Source organism: Bos mutus, chromosome 15, assembly GCF_027580195.1.
Source record: "Bos mutus isolate GX-2022 chromosome 15, NWIPB_WYAK_1.1, whole genome shotgun sequence".
In the NCBI taxonomy this organism is placed as follows: Eukaryota; Metazoa; Chordata; class Mammalia; order Artiodactyla; family Bovidae; genus Bos; species Bos mutus.
This window is the reverse complement of record NC_091631.1, coordinates 41,037,507-41,061,829: the sequence shown is the minus strand read 5'-3', so window position 1 is coordinate 41,061,829 and position 24,323 is coordinate 41,037,507. Positions and strand designations below refer to the sequence as shown.

Below are 24,323 nucleotides of genomic sequence, written 5' to 3'. Positions count from 1 at the left end.
AAGGCACTCAACCTCATTTGTCAATGGGGAAATACAAATTAAATCCACAGTAAAATACCACTGCATGTCCACCAGACTGAATAACCTTCAAAGGATTAACATTATCGAATGTTCTTAACTGGAACTCTCACACTCAGTTGATGAACTGAAAATGAGCCATCTTCCCTGGAAAACTGTTCCGCAGTATTTACTGAAGCTGAGCTTATACATTCCCTATGACCCAGGACTGCCTCTCCTAAATCAACAGAAATGCAGGCATGTGTGCACCAAATGACACCTACCAGATATTCACAGCAGCATCATTTGTAGTAGAACCTTTCAGTTAAAAATAAACAAATTACTACTACCTACAACAACAGGGATTATCTCACAATCTTAAGTGAAAGTAGACAGACACAAAAGAATACATAAAGTATAATGACATTTATATGAAGTCCCAAACCAGGAAAAGTAATAATCTATGATCCTAGAGGTCAGGCCAGTGCGTTCAAGTGTGGGAAGGGGAGGCAGGGCTGATCTAGGGTGGGGACACAGGAGTGCTTCTGAAGTGCAGGTCCTTCTAGTTCTTGATCTGGGTGCCAGTTGCTTAAGTATATTCAACAAGTGATGATTCACCAAGATGCAAGATTTTGAACTTTTCTGTATTAAAATTTTGTTTTGACAAGAATATTATTAAACAATGTTTCTGAATGATAAGTATGGATCTTTTTGTATATTTGTGCAGAGCACTTAAAGGGCTACCCATAAACAGCTTTCCAGAATGATGCATTCCTGTAGGTTCTAGAAAACTAAGGTTTTACTTTACCTTATTGAATACAGTCCAGAAGATGGAGGCTCTGGAGGCTGCAGTTGGTGTTTCAAGCCATAATTATCAGTGGTTATGACTGTGTTACACTCTGTAATTTGAAGGAAGAGAGGAGATCCCCGTCCCTCTAGTGAGCCCCATTATACGACTCCTCAAAGGAACAAATGCGCAGCGTGTTCTGAGTCCCAGTATTGACTGAAGACAACTGCTTGGCAATAAATAATAGCATCTTCTAATGACTCCTCCCAAGTGCTTCCCGAGAGAGGTCATTAAGAGACCCAGGATATTAAAGAAAAAAGCTTATGAAGGATTAAAATAAAAAAAATTTTAAAGTCCATTTGGAGCCACTCTGTGAGCATATACAGGGAACTGGTTAAAAGCAAAGATTTCAGATTACAGTCCCAGAGCTACCACTTAATAAGTATATGATCTTATTTAACCTCCCTGATACTCATTTTTAAAAAATGGGGTTAATGATATTATCTTTCTTTAGGAATGTAAAGATGACTAAATAAACATTTACCACAGAGCCTGGCATATATATAAAGGATTCAAAATTGTAAAGGATGATGATGGTGGTCTTGGTGATGTTGGGAATGAAGATGATGACCGAAATGATGATGATGATCATAAAGATCATGACACTCAGCAAGCTGATTAACCAAAAAGCTGGTCCTCAGGGTCAATCTCCAGAGGCTGAGTCTCCAGAGAAAAACTAGTAGGTGACAATGGACAACCACTGAGAGGACTGAGGTGGAGATCATTGTCTTTGGGGCTGATAGTCACAGGCCAGGTTCTGCGCAGGTTTGGATAAGTCTTTATAATTGAGTCTTTTTGCAGCTCCTCACACCCTAGAGAGTGAGCCTTATTATGGCCACTCAGCCCCTCCTAACCCCACACAATATAGCCTTTCAACACACTTTTTTCCCCCCTTGAATACTTCTCACCCAATCTCAATTAAATATTTGTGAGTTATTTGTTAAATGCTGGTCTCTTCTAGTAACTTGTACACTTTCTGAGAACACAGACCCATTTTGTCTTGAACTACGTCTCTAGAGACACACCGAGAAAAGACCTAGCCTCTGCCTTCTAGGAGCACACAGTCTAAAAGCTGGGAGAAAAGGCTGCATTGGCAGGTATTTTTATATGATGGGTGTTATCGATGTATGAGTGACGTGCTCTGGGATCCCAGAGGAGGGAACATCTGAGTCTACGGGGGGAGTTAAAGGTGAGTCATGGGGTCGCACAGAATCAGACATGACTGAAGTGACTTAGCAGAAGCAGCACCATGGAGGAAGGGCATTTGACCTGCAAATTAAATGATATATAGGAGTTTGTCCAGTGGACAAGAGGAACAACAGCATCTCAGAGAGAGGGAGAGGCATGGTGGGCCAGCTTTGGCTTTGGAAACTAGAAGTAATTCTGTATTTTATTTGTTGCGAGCTGGGAGGGAAGATATTATAAGAGGCTAGGAGAGTAAGAGGAGAAGCATCTTTGAAACATCTTTAAAGTGTTGCTAACAAGTGTGGATACCACTGTGGAGGTGACAAGAACACAATGGAGGGTTTGAGTTGGGGAATGTCATATTAATTTATGTTTTAGGAAAACCAGGCTGGAAGACGGATTACAACCTTTCCCTAAAAACCAGCTCAGTGGCAAGGGCCTCTCTGGCCTGCCTTGTTTATATGAGGACTTGTTTATATGTGATGCTGCACACTGGGGCCTGGCCTCAGATCTCCACCTAAGGTGGAGTTCTCCCTTCCTAAGTATATGAAAACTCCAGTCCCACCTAACTCCCAAAGAACCTTCTGGCTTTCAAATGTTGTCTTGTCAACCCTCTAATATCAACTTCAGTGCATCTGCTATGCCCGTTGTCATTACTGGATCTTGTCTAGGCCACTCTCCCCACCTTACCTCTGGGCTTCTGACCCTTCCAGTCCCAACGTCAATGAGAAGATCTTGAACCAGATTCCAGTTCCATTGCAAGGCCAGCCACTGCCATCCACCTGCTCTGTGTTACTGAGATGCCCAGTCTTCACGCCCCACATATCAGCAACAATGAACTTGAGCTGCCACCTTAACTTGTAACGTGGGGTTGGCTGTAAGGACTGCTGGAGTATTGCATTAGCTATAGTGGTCCCGTCCTGATTCTGCACAACTTGTGGAGCTCTGGACAGCTGTGACTCACATGCCTCACTTAGAAACTGGCAGTTCAGCCCACCTAGCCAGGAGTAGGCAGGAGAAGATGCTGCTGACAGGTTGGCAAATACGATGGCAGGATTACAAATCCTGGGTGAGCAAGGGTGAGCAAGTCATGGGGTGGGGTTGGCTTATTCTGTTCTCTTGGGTGATCTTCCTCAATGAATGCTCCCAACATTCCCAGGGAGAGATGAACTCCCTCCCATTCAAAACTAAAGATCATGCATATTTAAGGTTTTAAGGGCTGTAGATATGGATGTATAATGGATGTAGCTAACAGATCGGGGTTCAAATTCCTGTTTTCTATATGTTGCTGTGCTGTGCTTAGTCACTTGTTGTGTCTGACTCTTTGGGACCCCATGGACTGTAGCTCACCAGGCTCCTCTGCCCATGGGAATTCTCCAGGCAAGAACACTGTAGTGGGTTGCCATGCCCTCTGCTTTCTACGTGTTACCTTGGGCTGATTATTTAACTTCTCATTATCTCAGCTGACAATCTCCTGTAAAATGGCACTAATAGTATTTATATTGTTATTATGACAACTAATTAATGAATGTTTATAATGTGAAGTATTTATAAATTTTGCTAATAAAATATATTTAAAGATAAATGAGTTTCCTCCCCTCTCTAAAAGAGCGATCATCACTATCAGTTCATGCATTTGTCATAAAGACTAAAGGAGATAAGGTATACAAAGTACATTGCAACAACTCAACAGAAGTTCATTCTTTCCCCCATATGCTCCCTCACTTTGGAATAGCTGGGGGCCAGGTGAATGGGTCCTGAGCTTACCAATATGTAGATGGGAAGAGGAATGGATGGGAAGGATGCGCCTGAGGAATCAGAGATATATTAGCCAAGAGAATGCAGCTGGGGATTCAGACTAGGGAAGGAAATTCTAACACATGCTGTCAAAGACACCTGCATCTCCCTTTCCTCTGACCATGTAATCTTTGGGGCTGCAATCACTGTCCCCCTTCTCCCTCCTGAACTATCAAGTCACAGAAGTGACATAGAAGCAATTTACCTCCATATTGTAATGTTTCCCATTCCCCTGGGTATGTGACCTATCAGAACCCTTCCCTGGAATTTTTCAGTTTGGAATTAAAGGGAAAAGCACTTTTCTTTCACTTACAGAACTGATTGAAAGACTTTTCGCTGAAGGTTGTTAACAGTTACCTTCCCTGGCATTCCCTAGAGCAAGTTTATCTGCAGTAAGAAAAACTGTGTCAACACATAAAAATGCAGCCAAGAGATAAAGGATGGAAGGAGAGAGAAGGCAAAAAAAAAAAAAAAGGGACTGGGAACAATGGAGAGGAAAGGAAAAGGAGAGAAAAAGAGAAAGAGAGAGAACTTTGTTTAAGTCCCTAGATCCATTTAAACCTGAAGCCAGATCCACCCTTGGACTTTCCAAATATAGGGCTCAATAATTCTATTTTTGCTTTAGTTAGACTTTGTTCCTGTTACTTGCAGTGGAAAGACTGGACTAATTTGGGAGCAAAGAAAGAAAGTAATTCGACCTAGACTGTAAGATTCATTAACAAGCTAAAGAAACAGTATCTGTAACTAAACCGAGGTGGTTGACCAGCAGGGTGGCAGTTAGTATTCAAATGCCATTGAGGTAACAGAAGATTGGTTGACTTTCAAGCTATTTTAATTGGATGTCAGCTTTTTAGAGAAAGATTTTAAGGCAGGTCAGAATGCTCTGTCCTAAGCCCTGACCTGCTCATCTTTCTTACCAACTTCTTAGACAAAGACTTCTAAGGCTTGCTTGTCAAAATTGTGGATGATCCAAAATTAGATTATGTGAATAGGTCACTCAGTGACAGAATCCAGATTCATAAATGGTTGACAGCTAGCAGGATGGGCTCAAACATGCTGGACTAAGTCTAATGGGGAATCATGTCAAAGCTGATATTCAAGGACTAGTTTCACTAGTCCAGGGAAAGGAGGGCAGCCAGCCTTCCCATCAAATCTCAGGAATTTTTTGCTGGCTGCAAGCTCAGTGTGATTCCAGAGTATGACACAGCTGCCAAAACAGCGAACACGAGACCTGGCAAGCTTAACACAAACACAGTGTCCAGAACAGGGGAGATAATCCTTCCACCACGTTCCCTCCCTATCAGAGCACATCTGGAGTCTAAGGTGCAGGGAATAAGAAACAGGGTCCTACAAAGAACGGTTGAAGAAACAAGCAATTTAATCAGAACTTATGACAGCTGTTTCTCCACAAACACCTCAAGGTCTGCCATATGGCCAAGGGGAAACCTTACTTTGCTGGACTCCAAAAGACAGGCCCCAAACGAAGAGTAGAAGTTACACGTCAGGCAGTCTCTGGCTGCTGAGATGTACACTACGATGCAGTCCATCCTGGCTCAGGCACCGCTCATCTGTGAGTGTTGTCACCTAGAGGAAGCTCACAGCCCTTCCCTCCCACCACTTCACAGCCAAGGCAGGGGAATGCCACCACTGTGTCATCGGTTTTAAGGACATGCCACTGGCCACTGTGTTGACAGTAACAGGACAGGGCCGTGAAGTGACCTGGTGCTAAAGTATGTGGGACTAGGAGGCTGGGGGTAGGGCTTGGAGACATGGGGATGGGGAAGCACAATCACAGGGAAGTCGCCACCTTCTCTTTGTGTCTCATCATCTTGCTTTAAAAAAAGATGGAAAGGATATAGATTTCTGGAATCCAACCTTTTGTTAGGGTGGGGCCAGTGAAGATATATATATATATGTGTGTGTGTGTGTGTTTGTATTTAGCTTTTCAAGTGATTCTGACGCATAGCTAGGTTTAGAAACCACGCAAATGACTCCACAAAGTGCTGATTTCAGGGAAAGTCACTTTAATAACTGGTGTCTAGGTCTGAGGGCTCAACAATCCCCTGTGCCCTCTTCTCCAGGTAGTCAGAGTCAGCATCTGAGGCTGGCAGCTGCTTCCCTTTGCTCTCTTGCCTGCTGTCTGTGTGCTCCTCACCTCTGAGCCATCAACAATCCTGCTTTCCACCGTGCACAGGACTGCCAGTCCTTCCCTTCCAACAGCCTTCACCCTGGACCCAGACCATCTGCCGGCCCTCAGGCTCCAGCCAATACCCCCAGGGCACTGAGCATCCTCTCTCTCTGCTGCCACCGCCTGGAGATCCTTGCCATCTGTCCCCATCCCTTGGCCTCACCTCTGTCTGGCAGAGGGAAAAATGCTGTCCCTTCCTTCTATCCAGCTCTCTTAGAGGGAGATCTCACATCTCTCTCTTAGAGGGGTTCTTGGGATTTTAACAACACTTTCATTTTTCTATAAATAATGATTTAGTGCCTGTGAGGGCCACACAATGTTCTGGGTGCTGGCAATAAAGTAGCCAATAAGAAAGGACAAGTCTTTGCTCTCATAAAGCTTGTATTCTAGCTTGAGGAAGCAGGGGATAAACAAGATCATTTCAGAGAGTGGTTCAGGGCTATGAAGAAAATAAAACCAGGCAAAAGTAATGGGGACCATAAATTGGTGGTCAGAGAAGCCTCTTTAAAGAGATGACATCTGAGCTGAGACATAAAAGACAGAGTGAGCCATAGAAAGATCAGGGGGAGGGCATTCTACGCATGGAGAAGAACATATACAAAGGCCCTGGGGTGGAAATGAGCTTGGTGTATTTGGGAAATTCAAAGGGCAGGGTTGCTGCTGTGAGGAGGAGGTACAGAAAGAAGAGGAGGAAAAGAAAATGGAGAGAGAGAAGGAGAGGGGGAAAAGGAAGAAGAGCAGAAGAGGAGAAGCCTCAGAAGAGCGTCCTATAGCGCCAAGAATTCAGGTCTTCCCACTGTTGCATCCGCCCCACCCCCCCACACAGTGTTTTGTGGGCCTTCCCTGTCCTTCCCCCCGCCACCTGGTCTGTGTTTTCAAATATCGGAACTACAACAGTAGACAGGATCGAGGTTATTTCCTATGGGTCTCCTGGACCCCAGCAAATCAGTGGATGTGAGCGGGCCCCTGTTTAAAGTTTCCCTGAACTTTTCATGGCAGTTTTGAGTACTCTGAAAGTTAGAAGCCTTGTCTATGTAGAGCTCAAAAAGGCCTTCTTGGGGTGTTACCTAACTGCTTACTCTTCCTATCCTAGCCTCAACTCCAGCCCAGCCAAGACACCCCGTAAAAATGGGAAACTTTAAATCAGCAAGAGCTAGCCAGCCACACAGAAAGCTTTGTGTGACATGGTGAGCTCTCTGACACAGGTGCTCCAGAGAAGTGCATGTGACTGGAATCAGACACAATTGCACACCATCAGATTACAAACAGAGAGAGGAAATAATACTTGAGATCATTTGGGCCACTTGCCACTTCATGCTCACTCATGCACATACATGTATTCACATGCCTGAGTGAGCATGAGCTGGGGCTCTTGGTTCTCTCAGTTCATCAGATGGTGAGTATTTCGTACTTGTCACGTCAGTGTCTAAGGACGAGCAAACCAATGGTTTTGTACAGTATTCAACCAAGGAAACACTGGTCTCTTCCAATGTTGGAGGGAAAAGTAGATGCTGGACTTCCTGAGAAATATCAGTATGTTTCTATTCCCCACTAACAAAACTATCTGCAGGGACACATAAATAAGGCTAGTTTGAATCTAGTATCCATGTGATCATTTATGTACAATTGCAAAGGATTTGTAAGGAGTAATTTTCACTTATGTGATTTTTGCTTTCCATAATGACTCTTGAATCTAACCCTCAAGTAAGATAGGACTCTTCTCTTGAAAAAAACACATGTATGTATATATAGAATATATGTAGAATATATGCATATATAGATTCACCATGTTGTACACCTTAAACTAACAACATTGTAAATCAACTATATCAATTAAAAACTTTGACATCAGAAAATTTAGTAAATTCCATAGCAAATTAAGAGCACTTATTTTAAAATTAATCTTAATAAAACAATACCAGATCAATGGGGTCTGATTTGAGGGAAATTATCCATTAAGAGGATGAAAATTATATTCTTCATTAAGACTTTTAAACTCTAAAAAAATGTAAATTCGTTCTTTTTCATTCTAAGTGTATATCCCAGTGAAGTTTTTCTTTCCTCCTTTCCCCTTCCTCTCTTTCTTCTTCCCCCTCTTCTCTTTTTTCCTCTCCCTCTCTTGCATTTTCTTGCTTTACCAACTTCTTCCTCTTCCTTTCTTTCCTTGCTGCTTCCTCCTTTACTGAGGAAGAGGGTGAGACAGACAAGCTACTCTGACATATTGGCCCCTTTTTTCTTCTCCGTATGAACCCTATCAGCACATCACATGCAAACACACACACACACACACACACACACACACACACACATACACGCCCCAACACTCCTTCCCTTTACTGATTCACACACCATTGAGAAACAGACAGGTCACCTAGATGACCTGTCACTGAGTAAGAGAATGTGACACATTATTTTTCCAGGGGAAATTCATTTTACTTGTTAATAAGTGTCCAGTAGAAACAAATGACAGAGAAGGCAATGGCACCCCACTCCAGTACTTTTGCCTGGAAAATGCCATGGATGGAGGAGCCTGGAAGGCTGCAGTCCATGGGGTCACTAGGAGTCAGGCATGACTGAGCGACTTCACTTTCACTTTTCACTTTCATGCATTGGAGAAGGGAATGGCAATCCACTCCAGTGTTCTTGCCTAGAGAATCCCAGGGATGGGTGAGCCTGGTGGGCTGCCGTCTATGGGGTCACACAGAGTCGGACACGACTGAAGCGACTTAGCAGCAGCAACGGCAGAAACAAATGAAAAACAAGTAAAATTAATTTCAACTATATTTTATTTAGCCCGCATATGCAATTATTGGGGCTTCCCTGGTGGCTCAGTGGTACAAAGATTCTGCCTGCCAAGCAGGAGATGCAGGTTCAATCCCTGGGTCAGGAAGATTCCCTGGAGAAGGAAATGGCAACCCACTCCAGTGTTCTTGCCCAGAAAATCCCATGAACAAAGGAGTCAGGTGGCCTACAGTCCATGCGGTCGAGTTGGACATGACTTAGCAACTAAGCAACAACAATTATCATTTCAACATGTTATCAATACAAAATATTGTTAACGAGAAGTTTATTATTTTTCTAATACTAATTATTCAACAACCAGTGTGTGTCTTACATGTATAGCACAGCTTAATTTGGACTAGCCATGTTTCAGGTACTGTGACTTGTGGCTACTTCTGGGCTGTAGAGCGCTAAAAGAGGCAGAGCAACAAGACAGAAGGAACCTGGGTTCCTGGGTAGACACGTGGAGCAAACTGCCCATCACCATGGACTTTCCATTTCATTTCAGTCACTCAGTTGTGTCCGACTCTTTGAGACCCCATGAACCACAACACGCCAGGCCTCCCTGTCCATCACCAGCTCCCGGAGTCCACCCAAACCCATGTCCATCGAGTCAGTGATGCCATCCAACCATCTCATCCTCTGTCATCCCCTTCTCCTCCTGCTCTCAATCTTTCCCAGCATTTCTTCTCATTTAAAATATTGTATTTTCTGGTCTTTTTGTAATGAACTTAGCCTGTATCCTGATTAATACAAGATGGCTAAAGTTTTTTCCTCTACAGAAATTGGTATTGATCTACATCTGTCATTCTATGTATAATAAGCAAACAGCATGTTTGTGAACATACCAACAATTATAATCTCTTGTTCCAGTTCAGTTAGCCAGCTGGAGAAGGACAACTTAACTTGTATAGGTAAGTACTCAAGTTTTAAACCTTGAAAAATTTCAATTTATATGCTTTCATTTTTTGTATGCTCTGACTTTTGTGTATCATCAAACTCAAAGGAACAAGCCCCACAACAATTAAGCATTTATATATGTATACATCTTTTTAATTTTTATTATTGATTTGAACTAAATACTTATAAAAAGAGAGCAAAAGTTAAAAATTAAAGTTATATAATAAAAAGAAAAAAGGAAACAAGAGAGTCACTTATAAATAATTACAATATCATCAGCAGTGCTTAATTCTAAAAAACCACTATGTACAAAGTTTATTTAAAAGACCTCATCCAGCTTAAGTTTTTCATATTCTATGTATATACTTTTCAAACATATAATTTTACCGACATGGTAATATAATATCTGCATGTAAAAATAAAACAAGAGTCAAATTAAGGTTTTTCTCTTTTCAATTTGTTTCTGTCCCCACAAACAAAAGGAATTGGCCAAAGTCTGGCAAGTTTCTTCATGTTTCTAAATTAATCCTTTGGCTTATGGGCAAATGCAATACTGAAATCCACAAGAAGAAAAAAAGCAAATGTAAATAAGGACCCATCACTTCAGACTTAGTGTCCCAAGATATGTCAGTTATTATCTTGATTTGTTGTTGCTGTTTTCCTTCAACAAAGACACACCACCCAGAAGACTGAGGGTAGCTGGGTGAATTCATTCCACTAATTCGTTTTATTGAGTCAGTATAGAAAACTAGTTAAGAGTACAGATTTAGCAGTTAGACATCCCTTAGTTTGTATCCTTACTCCACTGATTATTGAGGCTTAGTGTCCTCATCTGTAAAATAAAAATAGTAAATTGCCCCAAAGTACAGGAAGGAATATGTGAAATGAGTAGGAAGCACTTAACACAATGTCTCATCCAGTGTTAGCTGCCAAGTATTTTTCTATTTCCAAAATAAATAATGATCTCACAGCATTATATTTATGTGTATGTATGTGTGTGCATGTGTGTATATATATAATATATCCTACTGTATGACAGTTTCTTTTGACATGGATTATTTCTAATTCTCACAGCTACACTAGGACGGTGGGAGAAGCTGGCTCATTTTACAGGTGGAGAAACTGTGGCTCAGAAAGGTAAAGTGGCCTGCCTGTGGTCACACAGTGGCTATGTGACTGAGCCAGAGTGGAAACAGACCCAGCCAACATCAAAGCCTGTGTTCTTTCTACCAGGTGGAGATGGGACACTCTGGGACACACATTCTTATGGCAGTGTGTGCCTCAGAGTGAGAGAAAGCAAGAGAAGGCAAAGCAGCTTTGGAGGTCTCCAAACCTCCCTGTTTAGAATAAATCCCTTAATTATGCTGGACAAGCTTTTGAAATCTCGCCTGGACATTCTTTCCCCATCAAGTTCCTTGAAATTCCCCTTTAAAGAGCATCTAGGAAAAGCCACTCTCATTAGCCAGGGTCTGGCTTTATTTTCCTAATAAACAGACATTTGGACAGACAAAAGAGTCTCTTATTTTCAATCAATTCTTGAACATTTCAGCTGATTTTCTTCTATTTGGCTTGAAATTGTGATCTGGGAATGACTGGTCCTGCAAATTGTCCTCCTATAAGGGAAGCCCCTTGAGGATCCTCAACTTGTTATTTTTAATCACTGTAATCTCTTTTTCAAAGGAGGCCATGGTCAGAAACAGAGCAAGCCTTTCAGAGCCTTCTAAAGCACAATTATTGCAGAGGGAGTGGTATTGAGGAGAAGAGGGAGGGAGGGTAGAGATGTGGGAGAGAGGAGGCAGTCAATATAGTGCTAACAACTTGGGAAAAGGCTGAATCATCATCTCAATTGGATCCTGACTGTTGAGAAAAAACCCCATGTTTCAATTTTTTTTTTTCAATAGTGACCATTTTACTCCAGTCTAGAAAATCTAAACGATATGCTGAGATGGGAGGGTGGGAGTAGGGGCATGGAGAGTGGAAGCTCTGTGGGGATAAACTAGAATCCCGAGGACAAAGGTTTGAGGCAGGAAAACAGGCCATTGATTCCAAAGATTGTGAGGGGCCCTAATTCAGTAAAAAATAAAAAGCAAACAGAACACCAGGGGAATGTTAATTTCCACAGCCCTAAGTCAATACCCAGAGCAGAATGTATTAGATTTACTTCTAACGTAACTATTCTAAGAAAGTATAAGCCAACAGAAAACGTCACAAACCAGGCCAGTGCCCTTTTCTTCCTAACTTTGAGTGGCGGAATCAGGTTTGCTAATCCGAAGTATTGACTCAGAAGGTATTAGCCTGGTTCCTGCAAGATCTTTCTTGCAAGATCTCTCAGCCACCAGAAAAGAGGTAAGATGATTGCCCACCAACAGCCTGAGTCGGGCATCACAGTTGAAGACTAACATTGTAGGCTGGCATAACCTATAAGGTGAAAGTCTAGTCCCAGTTTTCACCTGCTGTCCATGGATACTTAGGCCATCATGGAACCCCTCTGTTCATGTGAATCCCAGATGCATCTCTGTCTCAGTGCTGGGATCCCTCACTGCCAGTGCTCAGCCAAACTGGGAGGATTCATGTGGGAATAGAGACCCAGTAGGACCCTTGGGCTGCAGGCTAGCCTCGATTATCCCCAAAAGAAATTCTCCTGATCCTAAACTAGTAATAGTCTTAAGCAAGCCTCCTAATAAGGAGAAACCATTCATGCACTCACTCATTCAATTATTTCATGAGCACCAGGTAACTGGCATCCACTGGTAGACTGGCTTGAAGGAGTGCAGAGAAAGCCTACTTTTAAACACACACACGTGGCAGAAACAAAATGAACCTGACCGTGCACATCCCTCCATTATTAAACCATTTGGGCCTCAAAGACAACTCAAACTAATATATACTGGGAACCCACTGTACCTCAGGCACGCTCATCTTTATGCACTCATTTACTCCCTAAGACCGCCCAGGGTAGCTAGACAAACATCTGTTTTCAATAACTGGGAAACAGGATCCGAGAAATTAAAGGACTTGTACAAGGTCACACAGCTACTAAACCCGGGACTGACTGCGGAGCCACCTCTTTCGCTGCCACGTGGAGCTGAGGCAGTTTTCTCAGGGATCTCAGGTCCTCGGTTTGGGGGAGGGCTGAAGAGGCCAGTGGGGTTACGCCCACTTCCCTCCAGTCCACGGAGAGGACTGGCTGTTTCCCAGCTGGGGGGAAGAGGCTGCGACCGCATGTAGGTTCGGCTTGCTGGGCAGCCGGCCAACCCGCTGCCAGCTCCCTGGGGGCCGGGCTCGGTGTCCTCCACCCCACCCCCATCCTTCCGGGCCGAGTATCCCCCACCCCTCCTAGCCGTGCGGGCTTGCAAGGGCTACCCGCCAGGCATAGAGCCGGTCCACAAGCGGACTACGCTCTGGGTAGCTCCAGGCGGAGAGAATCGGGAACACAAACCCAGGAAAATGGGAGAAGCCTTCTGGGAAAGGTGGTCCCTGGTTCTGGTCGCCTGTGTGACCCGGGCTCCAGCTGGCACTACCCCGAACTTTCTCCAATGTTGCCCCCATAGCTTCCTCTCGCGACGCTTAGGAACGGGGAAAGTGGGGATGGAAGGGCGGTGGCTGTGGGCCCGTTTGCCCCACGAGTGCCCCAAAGCCCCTCTCTTCCTTGCTTAGCCCCAGAATTGACCTATGAAGGGCCCGGGGTGAAGGGACACGTGCTCTGTCACTCCCCGCCCACGGGGCCCCCGGTGAGGCTAGGCAGGCCTCCTTCCCTGCCTGATGTCCTGGCTCCTGACTGGAGAACGGCAGGGAAAAGATGGATGGGGACCTGACCCGGCTTAAGAAAGGGGCTCTGGGCTCTGGGCATGGCGTCAGGGGTCTTCAGGTTTGTGCTGGTCGAGCTGCCTGTCAGGCCCGGGAGGCGCTCACTTGCTTTGGACATACCCTCTCTGCGCTCTCGAAAGCCAGCTGTCAGCTGAGGAGCTTAGAGACCGCTTTTCTGCGGGTACTGAGACTCGGGGTTGCGGGAGCAGCTCTGGCCTCCAGGGAGCAGACCTCAGGAATCTGGGCTTCCCTTTCCGTCTTGATTGGATTCCCCTCCCCTGTTTGAAACTACCTAGAGCTCTCAGTCCACTGGGAGCCTGTCCTAGAAATACAGGGTCTTCTCCCTCGCCTGGGACCGTCAAAGAATAATTTGGAGTTCTTTCCAGGCAACCTTCCGAAAAGCTTTGGGCTCTTCTCCTCTCCTCCCCCCCCGCCTTAGGACCAGTTAGGGGAGAAGCCCAAGTCCCTTCTCTTGTAGGAATCCGTCCGGGAAAGCTGGAATGACCGTCCCACTGGGGGCCAGTCTGTGAAAAGCTGGTTTCCTCTTCTTCAGGGTTGGGAGTGGGGAAAACTGGAATCACCACCCTGCCTAGGACCCGACTAAAAGAAGCCAGGGTCCCCTCGACCCCAGAGACGGATCTGGAGAAAGGCGAGTCGCCACCGCTCTCCTGGAACCGGCCGGGGTAGAAGCCAGGCCAGAGTGACGTGTCGCTCAGCTTCGACCCACACCCGGGAACCGCGCTTCGGACTTGGGGTCTGCATCTCCTGGCTGCGGCCCCGCGACGGCGCCGGACACTGGCTCGGAGCTAAAAGGATAGGGCATCCAGGACAGAAGGGCCCTCGGCGGGCTGCGCTGGCACGGTGCGCCTGGGAACCGTGCGCCCTCCTCCGGCACTGCGCGGTCGGCGCCCTCCGGGGGCCAGGTCCCGCGCCCCCAACACCACGGCCGGCCACTTACCGCGGTAGCTGGTTCCCGGCTTATAGAAGTCGGGGTCGCCCTCCACGCGGAGGCTGAACTCGGTGTAGCCCTCACGCCGCGTGCCCTGGACGCGCAGGATGCGGCTGCAGTAGCCCTCTGACTTGGGCACTTTGTCCAGGGTCTCGTCGGAGAAGGCCAGCGCCACCGCCAGGGGCAGCGCCAGGGCCAGCAGCGCTGGACCCCGGCTCAGCCTCAGGAGCACCGGGGACAGCCTCATCCTCGTGGGCCCCCAACTTTGTGCCCTGGCCGCTGGCTCTCGCCGCACGACTCCTGCCCGAAGGGGTCCCCGCGGAAACGAGACCTGGCAGAGCCCAGGCGGGGAGCGGAGCTCCGAGCCGGTGCTGGCGACCGGGAGACCGTGCTGCCTGGGCTTGGCGGCTGCCGAGCTGCGCTGCGCTGAGCAGAGCCGAGCAAGCCGAGCAGCGCGAGGAAGGGAGGGCGGCGGCGAAGGAGGAGGAGGAGGAGGAGGGAGGGCTGATTTTGCCCAGATCCCCAGCGCAGCGCTGTTTTGTTTCTGAGCTGGCGATTAGCGGCGCGGTGGTGTTTATTTTGCGACGCTGAATTCCCAGGGTCTGGCGAGGAAATCACAGGGTCCAGGGACACTGCGGGCTCTGTGCCACCACGAGGCTGCCACCCCAACCCGCGGACCCTATGGAGGCGGGTGCTCCAAGGAGGGATAGACTGAGAACTAACTTTTGTTGCACACCTACTCTGTGCCATATTCTAATGTACTGTCTATAGCTTATAAGATAAAGTCAAGCCTGTATCTGCTGATACTTTTTAAGTTGACCTGTCTTTAAGTCAAGAAATGTGTCTTAATAGTAGGCTTCCCTGGTGGCTCAGATGGTAAAGAATCTGCCTGCAACGCAGGAGACCTGTGTTCAACCCCTGGATTGGGAAGATCTCCTGTAAAAGGAAATGGCAATCCACTGCTATATTCTTGCTGGGAGAATTCCATTGACAGAGGAGCCTGGCAGGCTACAGTCCTTGGGGTTGCAAAGGGTCAGCCCCAACTAGCGACTATCATTCACCTCTGTTCATGGCCATATTCTGGGAGGTTTACTTACATCTGCTCACCTTCTCCACTCTCACTGCCTAGAATAAATGTGACATTACTTTCATTCATTTTACAAAGGAGCAAACTGAGGCTTTTGACCAGTCAAGTCAGGGTCAGATGCCATGGCTATCTGACTTTATTGCCCTTCTCATAGCGTGTTGGAACAGGTCAGACTGATGGATGGAAAGGAGCAAGAATGATTCATCCATTGGCCCCTGTAGGTACAGTGCTACGGCTTGTAATACTTTTGGCAATTCCTGAAAATGGTCTCTTTAAAATCAAAAGAAAAAAAAATTTAGATCTAATAAAATATTTTACTATATAGTACTAATTTATTTATATTTTTGATTTACACAGTCATAAAATATAATGTTTACTGTTGTTTTATGAAGGAAGAAGCCCACAAAGACAAAAGTGCCTAGAGCCCAGGGAAGTTCTCATAGAGCCCTGGAAAGAGATTTTGAAAGTTTCAAAGAAAAGCTTGTGTTTTCTTGGCTTAGACTTTAGTTTAGGTTCCCAGTCCCCAGTGACAGATGTTTGGAGAGGAGCTGAGCCTGAGTGCTCACTGGCCAGAGCCTCAGGCACCAACCCCAAAGCCAAACAGAGAAAGCCAGGTGCAAGATTCTCCCCCAGTGTTTCCTTGGGCACAGACCTGAATCAAACATTAGTCCTAGAGCCTATTAAACAGAGTGAAGTAAGTCAGATGGAGAAAACAAATATATTAACAAATATATATAAGGAATCTAGAAAGACGGTACTGATGAACCTATTTTCAGGACAGCAATGGAAACGCAGACATAGAGAGCAGACTTGTGGACACATTGGGGGAAGGAGAGAGTGGGATGAATTGAGAGAGTAACGCTGAAACATATACATTACCATATGTAAAACAGACAGCCAGTGGGAGTCTGCTGTATTACACAGGGAGTTCAACCTGGTGCTGTGACAGCCTAGAGGAATGGAATGGGGTGGGAGGTGGGAAGGAGGTTCAAGAGGGAGGGGACATATATATACCTATGGCTGATTCATGCTGATGTATGGCAGAAACCAATACAATGTTGTAAAGCAATCATCTTCCTATTAAAAAGCAAACAAACAAAAAATTAGGCCTGCCACTCACCCACTGTGAGACTTGAGCAAGTTATTTAACCTCTCCAAGCTTCAGATTCCTGCTCAGAAAGGGTGCATGTACACCTGTGGGCTAATATAGCCTTTCTCTAGAGGGTGCTAGAGTTAAATGACATTTAACATTCTTATCATTCAGAAAACTAAGATCATGGCATCCAGTCCCAAGACAGGAGGAGAAGGGGACAACAGAGGATGAGATGGTTGGATGGCATCACCGACTCAATGGACATGAGTTTGGGCAAGCTCTGGGAGTTGGTGATGGACAGGGAAGTCTGGCGTGCTGCAGTCCATGGGGTCACAGAGTCAAATATGACTGAACTTAACTGAGAGTTAAAAGAAATGAGGCATACAAAATACTGGGCCTGACCTCCACCCCCAGGCTCAACAGTTGGACCTGGCCCTGGGTATCACACTAATGGAGATCAGGTCTGTCCTGGGGATGCTGGTAATGCCTCTGCCTGCCCTCACTGTGCTCAAGCATCCTAAGCACTCTCAGAAGCTTTGGTTAAGCACCCTCTCCTTCTCCTGGGCTGTCAACACACCTCAAGAGCCTGCATTTAAAAAGCAATCATCTTTGCTTTCCAGGTCAAGTTTTTCTCTTTGACATCACAAACAGCCCAGAGGAGCCATCTGCATTGGAGGCCTCCATTCCTCCTCGCCTGCCCCCAATCCACGTGCTGGACTCTCCCTGCCATGATTAAGAGGGCACCTTCTCTCAGAGGTCCTCTGGCAGTGCCCCTTGGCAGAAGCCAATTATGCTCTTTCCTCAGCCTGACTCTCCTTGACCCTTAGCGGCACCTGCTCCAGCTAGCAGCCTTCCTTTACAGAGTTGACATTCAGATTCACTTCTGCGTCCTGAGTGAATTATCTCCATCGTGGCTGGACTGGCTCAGGTTTCATGTAGACTCCACAGTGCACAGTTCCGTGCACCCACCAAGCTGTCCTTGAGTTCAGATTTGGGGCCAACTCTGTGCTGAGTAGTGGATTCCAGAGGGAACAAAAATTCATTCATTCATGCATGTCCAATGTGCTCCACATGCTCTCTATGGGACACATGACAAATAAATTACTAGCCTTTGTGGATTTTACAATCTAGGGGAGAGGCAGATATTTTAAATACATAGTTACAGGAATCTTTTCCAATTACAATGGTGACATACACACTACAAACTAAATTGTTCAGGAGAGTGTAGCCGATCTTATCTCAGAGGACAGGAAACTACCAAAATAAAGAAAATGTGGCTCCTGTCTTCGTGGAGCTTATTTTACATCCCAGAGCTCAATTATGTGTTCTTGAAAGTCTTTTCATCTAAATCAGCATATTCAAATCTACAGGGAGGTGGGCGGAAATGGAGCAGGGAGGGAGAGAATAGTTTAACTTCTCTTTCAACATTGACAGGAAAACCGCTTGAGGTAGGAGGCCCCATCCCCTCTGCTGTTTTTCAGATTGCTGTCGTTTAGTCGCTAGGTGGTGTCTTACTCTTTTGCAACCCCTTGGACTGTAGCTACCAGACTCCTCTGTCCATGGGATTTCCCAGGCAAACATACTGGAGTGGGTTGCCATTGCCTGCTCCAGGGGATCTTCCTGACCCTGGGATTGAATCTGCCTCTCCTGTATTGGCAGGTAGATTCTTTACCGCTGAGCCACCAAGGAAGCCCCTATTTTCCTATAGAATTTACTGTCTGGGTGAAAGTGAAAGTCGCTCAGTTGTGTCCAACTCTTCTTGACCCCATGGACTGTTGGAGTGGGTAGCCGTTCTGTTCTCCAGGGAATCTTTCCAACCCAGGGATCGAACCCAGGTCTCCTGCATTGCAGGTGGATTCTTTACCAGCTGAGCCACAGGGAAGCTCAAGAATACTGGAGTGGGTAGCCTATCCCTTCTCCAGCAGATCTTCCCAACCCAGGAATTGAACTGGGGCCTCCAGCATTGCAGGCGGACTCTTTACCAACTGAGCTATCAGGGAAGCCCCTTACTGTCTGGGTACCAAAGCTAATAAGGAAGAAAAGAACCAGGATTCAAAACAAGCCTCAACATCAAAATGGGGTTCTTTCCTCTATGCAGTGGTGACCCCAGCATTGGGGGTACTGCAGCAGGTGCCAAGCAGCCCATGGAGCTGCAGTTCCTCTCCCGAAGCTAAACTTCCCTAACCCGGCTCTACTGTCCGGTCAGACCACCGTGCTCTCTCTGTAGATTCAATCCATCAGCAAGTCACTGGTTTCCAATTCCCTCTAATATGTGTCCATTTTTTGCCATCTCCTCTGGTACCACACCAGTCTGAGCTGTCATCATCTCTCAGCCTCCTAACTGGGCTGCCCATGTCTACTCTTTCTCTCCTCCAGTGCATCTTCTGAACTGAAGTCTGAGTGATCCTTTTTAAAATGCAGACTAGAATGTCAATCCCTCAGTTAAAATCCTTTTCCACTGGCTTTTTGGGGTTCTCAAAACAAAGAATCTTTAATGTGGCCTCTGAGGCTCTGCTTGATCTGCCTCTCAAGGCCATGCGCCCCTTCTCTCATGATCTCTGGCCACCATGGCTTTTCAGTTTTATGAACTTTTGTCTGTGTGGTTCTCTCTGCCTAGAATCCAGTGCTTTTGTCTCCCCCACCCACCGTCCTCTCCCAACCAACTTCTACGCATCCTTCAGATCTCAGCGCAAAACTGCTTCCCCAGAGAAGTCCTTCCAGATTTCCCTGAATAGGTCCTGCCCCTCTTTATATGCTCTCCTGGAACTTGATATCTTCTTCTTAATAGTCTCAAGATTTATAATTATCTTCCCTTCTCCAGGGGATCTTCCCAATGCAGGGATCGAACCTAGGTTTCCCACATTGCAGGCAGATTCTTTATCAGCCACCAGGGAAATGTTGTGTTATAATCATATGGTCACTTTTATGTTTGACTTTTACATTTGGTGTTTGTTCACTGTCTCCATCACTAGATTCCAGTATCCATAAGGACTGGTACTGTCTCTGGGGCTCACCACTGTGTCCTCCATGCACATCATGGTGCCTGGCTCCATAAGTATTTGTTCTGTGAATAACAGCCTCCCAGGACCCTCTGATGCAGCCCAGGTTCTTCAAGTGAACTTCAAGGCCCTCCATGATCTGGTCATAGATTCCAGACTGAGCTCTCAGTGCTCCCCAGCTGGATCCCCTGTATTCCCCATTTCAGAATTGGCAAACTTTGCTTATAGCTTTCCCATCACCTAGGATGTCTTCCCTTCTTCTGCCCATTGAAATTCTCTTCTTCTCCATGGAATGAAGTCTTGCAGTCTCTCCTCCGGACTTCAGTATAACTTGTGAGAAGAAAGTTTCTTATTTTGACTATTGCGTTCAGTAGATTGTTGTAAACTGTCTCGTATGTCTATGTCTCATCTTCTAGCAATGAATCCAGTTTACTTTCTGTTTAATTTCCTGTTCAGATGTTTCGTTGTGTTGTAAAATACACTGGACTTCAAGAAATCTCTTTCCAGTTTTGTAGCCTAAGGCAGAGCTGATGTTAGTTGCTAGGGTGTTGCTAGGGAAAGTCATTTAGCCAGGGCAGATAATTAACTTTATCAGTGTGTGTGGGTAGGTCACAGAAGAGAAGAGCTGGGGGCTCCACTTCTCTAAGAGAGAAAAAAAAGAGAAAAACCTCCTTTGATTGGTAAGAGGTGAGATCAGCCTCTCTTTTTTTCTAAGAAGGGAAAAAGAAGTTTCTAGATTATTGTTTTTCTGAGTATGGTCATTGAAACACAAGCATCAAATGTTTGCTCTCAAATGCAAATTCCAAAACCCCATCCCAGACCTATTGAATCTGCACTTTGAACAAATTTAAACTGCTGTTTAGGGAACCGCAGCTTATAATTCAGACCTGAGGTGCAAGGCTTCCTTCTGGCTTTCCCACGTTCCGGCTGTGAAGCTGAGTGGTCTTGGGAGCTCACAGTTCCTGTCTAAATTGCTTATGTACAAACTGGGAAAAAGTAATACCTACCCTGCCTACTGCCTGGGGTTTTGAGAAATAAACAAGTAACTGAGATAACAATTTATAAACTTCAAAGTGATTCACAAAAAAAATTAGTATTGTTATTAATATAGAACAAGAATCCAGAAATGTTATGTCTTTGTTCCTATAACTCATAGAGGTATACTCAGAAATTTTATGGAAAGGTGTTTTTAGAAAAAGAAAGTAAATGGACAATGAACAAAGAAAGCTGAATTGTCCTGAAGAAAAGTCCAGAAACTGTCCACAGGAAGCCAGTAGGTTCTGAGTCCAAGTTATGGACAGTGAATATAAAAATACAACTTTTTAAAATTCTAAAAGCAAAAAATATTAACTGAAGAGAGATTTATCCAGCACCTGTTATGTTCCAAGCATTAGTCAAATTGTATATAATTACGCTACCTTTGGAATTTTGAAGTTCACTGGCTCCATCCTACAATTCCACCCAAGGTATGAGTTCTTCCATTCACCTGATCTCTCCAGTTCTTTGGTCTCCATTCAGTTTTACCTTACCTATTTTTCACTGCTTCATCCAGACCAGCATCCTAGAAGAGCCTTCAAAAGTCCCTCTCACTTGAAAGCTCACAATATCGAGTTTACACTCCTTCATCCTCCGTCATCCTACCTCCGTCAGCTATAGCCTCAGTCACTCCCTGCAGACACAAAGAACTCTGCAAGTGGCTCACTGGCTTCAGGCCCATCCTCACTCATGCTATTGTTTTTAGAAACTAGAAAGTCTTTAATGATACTCAGCCACCCCTCTAACCCCCTCTTTTCAAGAGAGCTGGGGTCCTTCCATATCAGCAGCCCTCCCCTGCAGAAATATCCTCAGCTTTGGAAATAATGGCTCCCAATGGTCCTCTTTCATTCCACTCTCAGCGGTCCCATTGCATCACTCCCTTGCTTGACCCCTCTGTCATTGAGACCTCCAATTGCTTAATCAGTTCTGATTTTCCCAGCCCATCTTGTTGGCAGTTCCTTCCCCATCCAATCTGGACATCATGCTTAACCATTTTAACCATATCCTCACCAACGCACTTCATTAGGTCACCTTTTTTATTTTTCAAGATCAACTAAGAACAATGGAACTATCCCCGACTTCTGAATTCTGCTGCAAAAAAACATGGTAACTCTTCCAATGGCTGTTCTAGATACTCATGAATTCTACTCTCAACCAAAGTTCTTCATTTCCTTTCCTATCCTTCAGAGTGCTTTCTCTCTTCCTTCTCGTCCTTGTTGTGTTTTAGGCCTGTTGTATCAGCCTTGCTGTTCTCACTCTTTGGGGGATAACCTGGTCTCTGATTCCACCCTCAAAGAAAGGCTATTAGGCATGAATGTCCTCAAACTGCTGTCTCCTCTATCATCAAACCAAACTCTGGTGAAACCCAAGTTCAGTTCTTGCCTTAAAAGAAGGGATTTCACGCTTCCATTCTTCCAAGACTCACCCCCTGCTTGTGTTCATGTCCTTATTCTCTCCTGCCTTCTGCTGAACACTTATCTGGTTATGACCCCCTGTCTGGCTTGCCCATAGTTCAGTTTCCCTTTCTGTCTGCATTCTCAGCTTGCAGACCTAGGTGAGTCTCTCCCATCTGGGATGGGGGTAGGAGCAGAGGGCCGGGTTGAGGTGGCACTGGGCATGACACTGATCCTTTCATTGCCCTCCTTGCCCTCTCCAGCTGTTCTCTCAATATGCCCCAGAGCCAGACTTTCAAAAGAGTTGTTCTTCCTTGCTGTCTCTGCTCTCTCAGTTTCCATTCATTTTTCCTTGCAGGGAACTTTGGCAACAGCTCACAAGTCTTTTTGAAACTGTTCCAACAGAGGTCACATAAGACCTCCTCATCATAGCCTTTGTGTGAACTGAAGTAGACAAAAGCCATCAGTAAGGTCCCTGTCATTGTACAGCTGAATGGAAGTTCATCACTGGAAGAAGTTAAAGAGAAGCACACAGTATATGTGTGTATGGGGTGGGGTGGTGGGGGGCCTTTTCTAAGATGTAGACCTGGTCCCAGTCTGGAGATGTCTCAGTCTCCCTACTTTGGCTTTCTAATTAGAGAGGGTATCATGTATGAATGCAGTACCATCTATGCCAGGTACAGCTGTGGGCAACTCCCAAGAACAAACTCTTGCAAATCCAGTCATGTCCAGAACGTGGACACAGACCACATTTCCCCTGTGGCTTGCTTGCTATAAATCTAGCAACCTGGACCAAGTGCAGCCACCTTTTCGAAGTTCTGAAACTTCAGAATTTGGACCACATGACCATGGCACACTACTGCCACCTGGTGGCAGTAAACTGAACGTGCAGCAATAGTCGGCACTCATAAGGTCACCTCCTTGGGTCTATGGTAGACTAGACAGTTTGCTCTTTGAGAAAGTCACTGAATAATGAGTCAAACATCCTTCCACTGTGTTTAGAATAATGTGTCTGCATGAACTATGTGTTTAATGAATTTTTATGAAATTCAACCTTTTCATTCAACAAACATTTATTGATTAACTGGGAGGAAAGTGATACAGAGACAACACAAAATTCCTGCCTTCAAAAAGCTGCAGAGACAGATAAAGCAAATATTTCTAAGATGAAAAACCGGATAGTATTATTGAAATCACGGAGCAGAGTGACTAATTCTGCTTGGGGTGAGAGCCCAGGAAAAGGTAACATTTGAAAAGCCACTCAACACCTCCTTGAAAGATAGATAAGGACTTGCCAATTGGACAAGGGGACTAGGCATTGTAGCAGAGGGAACAGCTAGTACAAAGACAGAGAGGTGTGAAAAGGCAGGCTGTGTCCTTGGGGTGACAGAATGACCTTTTCAGTGGCACCAGATAAAGATGGATGGTTGGTGACAGTTTGGGGGCAGGCACATATGGCATCAGTCCAGAGAAGGGCCATGGCTAAAGCTGGACAGGAAGGAATGACATGAAGTGTTGTTGAGGAGGTAGGGTGAATAGGACTAGGTACATGGTGATGTGCAGAGGGGACAAGGGAGTCAGGGATGACTATGAGGGCTCTCACACGGGCCATGTGAGGGATGTCAGTGGTAGTATAATTTCCTGAGATAATGAATTCAAGAAGGGAAACCATGGGCTGGTAGGGATAGTGGATGGTATGAGATGATTGATATAAACTAAAAAAAAAAAACTGACTTGAAACTCAACATTCAAAAAATTAATGTCCAGTCCTATCACTTCATGGCAAACAGATGGGTAAAATGTGGAAATAGTGACAGACTATTTTCTTGGGCTCCCAATCACTGCAGAGAGTGACTACAGCCATGAAATTAAAAGATGCTTGCTCCTTGGAAGAAAAAATATGACAAACCTAGACAGCGTATTAAAAAGCAGAGGCATCACTCTTTGACAAAGGTCCATCTAGTCAAAGCTATGATTTTTCCAGTAGTCACGTATGGATATGAGAGTTGGACCATAAAGAAGGCTGAGCACCAAAGAATTGATGTTTTCAAACTGTGGTGCTGGGGAAGACTCTTGAGAGTCCCTTGGACACCACGGAGATCAAACCAGTACATCCTAAAGGAAACAACCCTGAATATTCATTGGAAGGACTGATGCTAAAGCTGAAGCTCTAATACTTTGCCACCTGATGTGAAGAGCCGACTCACTGGAAAAGACTCTGATGCTGGGAAAGATGGAGGGCAGGAGGAGAAGGGGACGGCAGA

The 24,323-nt window shown here is 45.4% G+C and overlaps 1 protein-coding gene across 1 annotated transcript in view; it reads right to left on the bottom strand.

The window, feature by feature from the left end:
• SPON1 (spondin 1) overlaps positions 1–14,954 on the bottom strand; it is a 314,673-nt gene extending 299,719 nt beyond the window's left edge. Inside the window, exon 1 of the mRNA XM_070383983.1 lies at positions 14,461–14,954. Coding sequence (XP_070240084.1) covers positions 14,461–14,698 — 238 coding nt within the window. The 5' untranslated portion in view covers positions 14,699–14,954. The remainder of the gene's footprint in view (positions 1–14,460) is intronic.
• Positions 14,955–24,323: the final 9,369 nt, after the last annotated feature.